At 48.2% G+C, this 10,000-nt stretch overlaps 1 protein-coding gene across 11 annotated transcripts in view; it reads left to right on the top strand.

Annotated features, from left to right (window-relative positions):
• Positions 1-10,000, top strand: part of LOC118215651 (transcription factor SOX-6-like) — a 192,447-nt gene that overhangs the window by 176,930 nt on the left and 5,517 nt on the right. For all 11 annotated transcript variants that reach the window (XM_035396574.1, XM_035396568.1, XM_035396569.1 and 8 more), the window contains one exon: positions 9,065-9,238. In XM_035396574.1, the coding sequence (XP_035252465.1) occupies positions 9,065-9,238 (174 nt within the window). The remainder of the gene's footprint in view (positions 1-9,064; positions 9,239-10,000) is intronic.

The following is a 10,000-nucleotide window of genomic DNA, read 5'->3' as shown; positions in this document are numbered from 1 at the left end:
TTAAGGCCAGGCAGGGTTAGACTGTCCCAGTGTGGGGGTGTCTGGGGGAGGGGCATTTTTAGGGTTTTTCACAGGTAGGTGGGGAGGACAGAGGACAAAGCCAGCTCTTCTCCAGCCAAGCGTTTGAGGTCCTCGACACAGGGGTGTGAATTCTCCTCTCACTCGCGTGACAAAGCGTCACTGCTCCCCCCCCCCGTTTGTGATCTGACTGCGTAAACAGACGGGACAGAGTCTCTGGGCCAGACGTCAGTATTATGTATCACGTTTCCATGACCCTTCAGAGACTGCGCATGCAAAATAAATGCATAAAAAATAGGACAGGTCAATTTAAAAAAAAATAAATGTGGTGACTATATTGGGCCAACAATGGGGGTTTAATATTTTGGGAGGCAGTGAGGAACTCGTAAGAATGCTATTTGCGTTAACAATTCAACTCCCGAAAATAAATTATTTTAGTTTTAAAAACGCACGTGCTTCTCGTTGAGGCATTTGTTCGCAGGTTATCGGGCCTTCATTACGTCTGAAAAAACCCCAGAGCGGGACTCTGCGGGGTGCAGCTCTGGCCAGACGGCGGGTTCTTAATGCGCACGCGGGAATACCCCCGGTCCCACACTGCAGGTCCCCCTTGGGAGTGGGAACTCTTTACCTCTGAGCGCTGTTGCGTCAGGGCCGGGAAAAGGGGGTGCGCACCAGCCCCTTTGGGATGTGGGAAATGTAGTGCTCTGGGGGGTTAGGGCTCAGGGAGAGGGGGGACGGAGATGCCCTTTCCCAGGGCTGGTGCCCCCGAGGCGGGCGCCAGTTTGGCGGGATGACGGGGTAGCGGGATGGCGGGATGGCGGGATAGTCTACGCGGCTCCCCCCAGGCTGCGTGTACCTCACTACCCCCCACCCACACAGCACCCCCCCCAGCAGAGCAAATGTGACTTGTGTCCAAAACAAAATAACGAAATGTTTGGTGGTGACGCACAACCACATTTCAAATTTTTTATTTCCACAAAAACAGGGAATGTATTTCTAACCTCTGCTGAACGGGGTGATGTTGGGGTCCCCAGTTTGGGCACATCTGAGTTTGATAAATTCACATAAATCCGCAGGCACCATTGAGTGCAGTTGAGTTATTAGCAACATTGCAGGTCATGATGTAAAAATGACTCTCATAAATGGCTTTCGGGGATTTAATCCAGGTCCTTTTTTTCTACTGAAGCAGTGTTACTGTAGTTCTAACATTCAGAACTGTTCACAGTGTCTGTAAGAGGATTTTTATTTATTCATATTTTTGGATGAACTGTGGCGTCGAACACAAATGAGGAATATCCACGGGCCCTGAATCTCACGGCGGGGAGCTGGTGTAGTATAGTGGGTAAGGAACTGGGCTTGTAACCTAAAGATCGCAGGTTCAATTCCTGGGTTGGACACTGCCGTTGTACCCTTGAGCAAAATACTTAACCTGTATTGCTTCAGTATATATCCAGCTGTATAAATGGATGAAATGTAAATGCTGTGTAAAAATAAATAAGTAAATAAAAAAGATAGGAGTGTCTGCTAAATGCCTGTAATGTAAGTTTGTAATGTAATGTAAGTTGTAATCTGGCGGGATTTGGCCCTGGCGGGTGGGGGGTGGTTTTCTGGCAGCGCAGGCGGAGCTGAAACGCCCCTTCTGAGGGCTGCCAGAAGGCATCACGGAGCTCTGTCGACGCCGTGGCTCCCAGAATGCTTCAGGGCCCCTTAAACCAATATTTGTAATACATTCAGTAACCAAATTAGGTAGCTGCCAACAAATGAGGACTCAAACATTCTAACAAGGGGGACTCAAACATTCTAACTAGGGGGACTCAAACATTCTAACGAGGGGGACTCAAACATTCTAACGAGGGGGACTCAAACGTTCTAACTAGGGGGACTCAAACATTCTAACGAGGGGGACTCAAACATTCTAACGAGAGGGACTCAAACGTTCTAACGAGGGGGACTCAAACATTCTAACGAGGGGGACTCAAACATTCTAACGAGAGGGACTCAAACATTCTAACGAGAGGGACTCAAAACGTTCTAACGAGGGGGACTCAAACATTCTAAGGCGAGGGAGTCAGACGTTCTATGGAGAGGAAGTCAAGTGTTCTAATGAGAGGGATTCAGATGTTCTAACGAGGGGGACTCTGGAACTGCAGGAGCCACGTCTCAAGCAGCCAGAGTCACCAGGTCTTTTAAGGTCCGCTGAAGAACGTTCAGGAGTACGGCAGAAGCATTCAGCACAGCCACTCTGTACAGCCAATCAGCACAGCCGCTCTGTATAGCCAATCAGCACAGCCACTCTGTACAGCCAATCTATACAGCCGCTCTGTACAGCCACTCTGTACAGTCACTCTGTACAGCCAATCAGCACAGCCGCTCCATACAGCCACTCTGTACAGCCAATCAGCACAGCCACTCTGTACAGCCAATCAGCACAGCCGCTCAGCACAGTCACTCTGTACAGCCGCTCTCTACAGTCACTCTGCACAGTCACTCTGTACAGCCGCTCTGTACAGTCACTCTGCACAGTCGCTCTGTACAGCCGCTCTGTACAGTCACTCTGCACAGTCACTCTGCACAGTCACTCTGTACAGCCGCTCTGTACAGTCACTCTGCACAGTCGCTCTGTACAGCCACTCTGCACAGTCACTCTGTACAGTCACTCTGTACAGTCACTCTGTACAGCCGCTCTGTACAGTCACTCTGTACAGTCACTCTGCACAGTCGCTCTGTACAGCCACTCTGCACAGTCACTCTGTACAGCCGCTCTGTACAGTCACTCTGCACAGTCACTCTGTACAGCCGCTCTGTACAGTCACTCTGTACAGTCACTCTGCACAGTCGCTCTGTACAGCCACTCTGCACAGTCACTCTGTACAGCCGCTCTGTACAGTCACTCTGCACAGTCACTCTGTACAGTCGCTCTGTACAGTCACTCTGCACAGTCACTCTGTACAGCCGCTCTGTACAGTCACTCTGTACAGTCACTCTGCACAGTCGCTCTGTACAGTCACTCTGTACAGTCACTCTGCACAGTCGCTCTGTACAGTCACTCTGCACAGTCACTCTGTACAGTCCCTCTCTACAGCCACTCTGTACAGCCACTCTGTACAGTCGCTCTCTACAGCCGCTCTCTACAGTCACTCTCTACAGACGCTCTGTACAGTCACTCTGCACAGCCGCTCTGTACAGTCACTCTGCACAGCCGCTCTCTACAGACGCTCTGCACAGTCACTCTGTACAGCTGCTCTGTACAGCCGCTCTCTACAGTCACACTGTACAGCCGCTCTGTACAGTCGCACAGGATGGTTCAGGAGTCGCACGCTCGGGCCAAGAGTTTGTTAAAAAACCACCGGCGTCTGCCCTGGGCCCCAGAGAACAAAGGGGGCATTAAGAGACCCTGGGGCAGGAAACAGGCTGGTCTAAATAGGGTTCATGACAATGTCAGGGCAGCTACAGGGGGCGGGGAGTGGCTATTAATGGCCATTTGACCTCATGTGAACAGACTAATAAAATGAGTTATTTGTTCCTCTCAATTCTTTTTTTTTTTTTTTTGGCAATGCTGTCACTGAATCATTGTGTGACAATTATAATATTGTGTTAATTTTATTTTATTGCGCTGTGTACCCTGGGAATTTGTTTTCTATTTTTGAAGCTTGAAACTGTTCAGAAGGTTCTCGTGATCAGGTGGTATAAGCCAGGGTTCATACTTTGTTGTGGGTGAAAGAGTTTTGCATAAGTACTGGTGACAGTTCAAGAAAATTGATAATTGTGGCAGTAATTCTCATGTTTAAAGATGACAATTATTTAAATGTAACAAAAACAAGGACTTTATAAAAAACCATAGGTTCTAAAAAATAAAAAAGCATAGGATAAGTACACACAATAATACATAAAATTAAACAAAAAAGCCACAGATTTCATAAATCTTCAGTAAAAAGATGCTTACTCTTATTTAAAATATATCCATATTTTTAATCCATACCAATTTATCAGAGAGAAAAAAAACAACGAAAATGATAAATTATAATTCACTGAGGCTTCCTTCTCAGCTTTCCATGGTTACACATTTTTGTTGAATTTAGCTTTGAAAGTTTTGCACTTTCAGTTGTTAAGCACACAGGTCTGGCGAGTTTGTTTTTCACCCGTTCAGTCTCTCTGAGCTCTGCATGTCAGACTGCTCTATTGATACGTTCAGAAATACCAGAGGTGAGAAATGTGACATGTCTGGAACAGACCTCGTGGGCTTGCAGGGCGAAACATATCGGAGAGAACAATAGCGAACGGGATGCAAGCGCCAACACGTCCAACGTTTGTCCCGACAGTAACGCTGCAGAATTCAAAACATTCAGGATTGGGATGTACTGTAGAGTTAAACAGGGACAGGTTGTGTAAGAGTGGGCCTCAGATTGCTTTTTAAATATTATCGTGTTGTGGTTTTAATTACTCATACGGAGTGAAGGTATGAGACGTTGGGTCACGTCCATCACAGGCTGTTCCTGAGGCCTTGTTCTCCTGCTGCAGAGAGACCTGCTCTCAGTGCTCGCAGAGTGAAATACTTTCATTTCTACTGTACGGAACTGGGAGTCTGGTGGGCTTGTTGCTTGAGGGGGCAGGTGGCTCTGCCCCAGTTGTACGCTGAGCAGGTTCTGCATGCACTCAGCAGCGTCTGCATGCGCTGACCGGGTTCTGCTTGCCCTGACCGGAATCTGTATGCGCTGAGCGAGTTCTGCACACACTGACCGGGTTCTTTATGCACTGAATGGGTTCTGTATGTGCTGAGAACGTTCTGCATGTGCTGAGTGGGTTCTACACACACTGAGCGGGTTCTTTATGCGCTGAGCGGGTTCTGCATGCACTGAGTGGGTTCTGTATGTGCTGAGTGGGTTCTACACACACTGAGCAGGTTCTGCATGTGCTGAGTGGGTTCTACACGCACTGAGCGGGTTCTTTATGCACTGAGCGGGTTCTGCATGTGCTGAGTGGGTTCTGCATGTGCTGAGCGGCTTCTGCATGCGCTGATCGGGTTCTGCATGCACTGAGCGGGTTCTGCATGTGCTGAGTGGGTTCTGCATGGACTGAGCGGGTTCTGCATGCGCTGAGTGGGTTCTGTATGCACTGAGCGGGTTCTGTATGCACTGAGAGGGTTCTGTATGCACTGAGCGGGTTCTGTATGTGCTGAAAGCGTGAATCAGAGGCAGGAGGCTTTAGGGTTCGTGCTCCACCCTGTGGCCCTTCCAGTCTGAGCCTGCAGCAGCCATGACAGGTCTCTCCCTTCCTCTCCCTTTCTCTCCCTTTCTCTCTTTCTTTTGTCTCTTAAATTCTCCCACTCTTTTCTTTATCTCACTCTCTCTTGTATTCTCTTGCTCTCATGTCTTTCTCCCCAGTTTCTCTTCCTTTTCCCACTCTGATATCCTCTAGAGCAGACAAATTAAGACATTCACAAATCACTCCATCATACCGCATAGCAGTCCTCATAAATCACGAAAAAATGACACTCACATACACACACACTTAAGAAAGCATGCACGCATGCACACACACACACCCACTCACACACACATGCACACACACACACGTACACACGCGCACACACAGACACGTACGCACTCACACACACGCATACAGGCACACACGTGCACACAGACACGTACGCACACACCCCCACCCCCAGAAACACACCTACCTACACACACACACACACACACACACACACGCCCACACACACACAGAGGAGCCCCAGGGGTGCGGTCCGTGTCAGCAGTAAACAGCTGTATTTATTTACTCACACAGCACACAGCCAGGTGCTTCCTAAAAACATCTGCCAGGCAAACCTCAATTAGGGCTCGTTTGTAAGTGTCACAGGGGTGGAAGTGTTTCTTTGTGCTTTTTTTTGTTTAAAAAAAAAATGAAAAGCAGAGGGTGGGGCTCTGGGGTGTGAGCTTTCTGTTCATTGGCTGGGCTTTAGTATGAGGGGCGGGGACTTGTGACAGGTAATGTTGTCATGGCTCCCATCCCACCCTGCACGCACGCCATTAGCATTAGCTAGCAGTCTGATGGACTCATGCACCCAAACCCCCCTCCCCCCCTCCTGCCCTGTTTGCCTGCGGTTAGCGGTGGCACAGAAGCAAAAAGTGTGCGAAGCAGGACATGTTTTCGTGTTCCTGTGTGTTTAATAAAATAATCGGTATCCTTCCCTTCTGAAATAAGCGGTGGCTTTTAGAGAAGTACGGGGTTCTTCATCAACTTCATCCTGCTGGCTGGATTATTTTCTTTCAATGGCGCATATAGGCCAAATGTTTTTTCCACAAACTGTTTATAAAACTGTGAATAAGGTGTACAAATGTGTAAATAGAGTAAATGCCTTCTTAAAATATGCACAGCTATAATACGTTATTCTGACACTTTGCGGGTGGAGACCTGGACAAAGTGGGCAGGGTCATTATTTCTGATTGATCTGAATAATACTCTTTATTCTTAATGGTGAAAGGACCCAAGGGTGTGTCTGTGGTGGGGTGTTAAGGGGGAGGGGGGGGGGGGGGGGCACCTTGTGTCGTGCCCACAATGGGCAGACAGAGCCCTCTGCTGGCCTGGCTGACTTGTCATGACTATGACACTGTCTGTCTGTCAGTCTGCCTGCCTGCTCATGGGCTCAGATCTAACAGTGCTCTGGAGCCAATCAAACACCCCTGGGGCCCTGATTGACAGACAGGCAGACAGACAGACAGGCAGATAGACAGACAGACAGACAGACAGACAGACAGACAGGCAGATAGACAGACAGACACCACGACAGTGAAAATACACCAGTCGCCCCATCGGTTTTAAAAAGGGTAGAAAACCTCTCTGGAGCACACGCATGCGGGTGTGTCCTTTATAAACATGTGACGGGTGAGAACGGATTCCCTGCCGCTCCAGAGAGAAGAAGGCCTTCCCTCTCTGGAATTCCGATTCGCCCCACTTTTAGTCAGCAGGACTGGGGTTCACATTACGATCCCCGTTTCTAATCTGCGTGGACATTACCATCCGCTGCTGCTGTGTGCACTGTTCCTACAGGGTTAGCACGGCACGTGCGGGCATCACCCTGCAAGGCACAGGGTTCGAGCCCGCGTTTCTGTGACCCCGTATTTTTTTCTCGTCCTGTGACGCGTGTTCCGTCAGGACGGGGGCGCCGTATGAACCGCCGCCGTATGTTCCGGCGATCGTCCCCGTCCCGGAGGTGGAGTCTCCCGTCTTTATTTTGTTTATATAAAAAAAAAAAACCCAAAGTGATAATAGAAATCAAAGCAGGTGACGTGCCAAAAAAGCAGAGGGCATGATGGGTAATGAATGCGCGCGCGGGGCATGTGGCTGGTGCATTATGCATGAGCCATTCCAGGGCTTCTCACTCTGCTTTTGGATCATTAAAGATGCAGCCGAGCATATGGGAAGCTCTTCTTCTGCTTTTTTTTTTTTTTTTTTTTTGTGTTTCTTTTATTTCTCAGGCCTTATTTATGTATCCACATCTTTTTTTTTGTTTGTTTGTTTGTTTGTTTCATCTTGCATATAAAAGGCAGCAAGTGTGGGAGCGGAAAGCAGGAATAATTTTCTCTCTCGGCTGAAAGTTTAGCACAAAAAAAATATGAAGTGAAATAAAAGGAGATCTGATTGTGAGTGTTGTGATAGAAACCCAGAATTCCGCACTGCAGAATCACTCCGTGTCTGCGGTATTATGTCACAAGCTGTCTTATGTCACAAGCTGTGGGTCTTTAATCTCTCCTTAAAAAAAGGAAAGGATTTGGCTTCGTCCATATTTTTTTTTTTTACTGGATTCTCCCCTCCGTGTAGATGGGAGGTGGCTACGTTTGCACACACACATCACCAGTATTTCACCATCATGTCTTTGCTAAAGCCCCAGCTTTCTATCCTTCAGAAAGCACATGCGCACACACACACACACACCTAAACACACGCACACACACGCACATACCTAAACACACACACACATGCATGCACACCTATACACACACACAAAATTATGAGCTGTGCCTCGCACGCATCATTGCAATCAGCGGGTCTCAGATGCTCTGCCATACCGCTCTTCCACGGGTGACGTATCCATGGCGATGCTATAGAACACTGAAAGCATTCCGAGATCCCGCAGAACTATTTAACAGCCACTTATGCCAAGGTCGTCTTCCCTCGCTGTGGGTGAACCAGCTGCATCTCTTCATTTTTTTATATATAAAAAAAGCTTGTTCTGCACTTAGAAGCGCAGAGAGGCCAAGTGAGCTAGCACCACTGGAAAGGCAGTCTGTAATAATGCCTTTGGCTTGTGTAACACTGAGGAAAAACCAGTCGCCACATTGTTAAACCACAGAAGAATAAGCAGCTGTTATTCACTCTGGCTTTTGATAAGGCAGAAAGAGCTCTGGTACCCTTGGATTACTCACTTACACTGCCTGTAAGATAAGGTGGGGGGAAGTAAAGCACTGATTCGTTGGTGCTGTTCTTGCACACTCAGTGTAAAAAATGTGGTTCGCTCTAAATCTGATTGGCCCTTGCATTCCTTGCTCCAATTTGATTGGCCAGGTCTTAACTGACAACAAGAACAGGAGATCTCAGTTCTTCCAGGTTAAATGAAGCCAGAGGGGATAAAGAGTGATCTGATGGCAGCAGGTGTTTGCAGTGGCAAGGAGCAAAGCTTTTACATTACATTACAGGCATTTAGCAGACGCTCTTATCCAGAGCGCCTTACACAACTCTTTACACAGCATTTACATTTCATAATGTATACTGCTGGATGTATACTGAAGCAATGCAGGTGAAGTACCTCGCTCAAGGGTACAACGGCATTGTCCTACCCAGGAATCAAACCTGTGACCTTTTGGTTACTAGACCAGTTCCTTACCCATTATACTACACTGCCGCCCAGCTCTACAGCACGTTTTCATTAACGCTTCGCGTCACTCTCTCTTCTTCTTCTTCTTCCTGCTCTGGTTCTGCTTCACAGGGAATAGAGAAGTCAATGGCTCTGCCGATTAACCAGAACAATGTTGTTGTTGGCCAACAGGGGGAGCCAGCACGACCGAGGCGCGCGTCTACAGGGAGGCGCGGGGGAGGAGCAGCAACGAGCCACACATCAAGCGGCCAATGAACGCCTTCATGGTGTGGGCCAAGGACGAGCGGCGGAAGATCCTGCAGGCCTTCCCTGACATGCACAACTCCAACATCAGCAAGATCCTCGGTAAGAGCGGCCAACTAACTCACAGCCAGCACAGCTTAACACCGCCAAGACAGCTTAACACAGCCAACACAGCTTAACACAGCTTAGCACAGCCAAGACAGCTTAACACAGCCAACACAGCCAACACAGCTTTACACCGCCAAGACAACTTCTAACACAGCCAGAACAGCTTAACACCGCCAAGACAACTTAACACAGCCAACACAGCTTAACACAGCCAAGACAACTTAACACAGCCAACACAGCTTAACACAGCCAACACAACTTAACACAGCCAAGACAACTTCTAACACAGCCAGCACAGCTTAACACAGCCAACACAGCTTAACACAGCCAGCACAGCTTAACACAGCCAAGACAACTTAACACAGCCAACACAGCTTAACACAGCCAACACAACTTAACACAGCTTAACACAGCCAAGACAACTTAACACAGCCAAGACAACTTAACACAGCCAACACAGCCAAGACAACTCAACACAGCCAAAACAGCTTAACACAGCCAACACAGCTTAACACCGCCAAGACAACTTAACACAGCCAACACCGCCAAGACAACTTAACACAGCCAAGAAAACTTAACACAGCCAACACAGCTTAACACAGCCAACACAGCCAGCACAGCTTAACACAGCCAACACAACTTAACACAGCCAGCACAGCTTAACACAGCCAACACAGCTTAACCCCACCAAGACAACTTAACACAGCCAACACAGCTTAACACCGCCAAGACAACTTAACACAGCCAACACAGCTT

This window comes from Anguilla anguilla, chromosome 16, assembly GCF_013347855.1.
Source record: "Anguilla anguilla isolate fAngAng1 chromosome 16, fAngAng1.pri, whole genome shotgun sequence".
NCBI lineage: Eukaryota > Metazoa > Chordata > Actinopteri > Anguilliformes > Anguillidae > Anguilla > Anguilla anguilla.
This window is presented reverse-complemented; position numbering and strand designations above follow the sequence as displayed.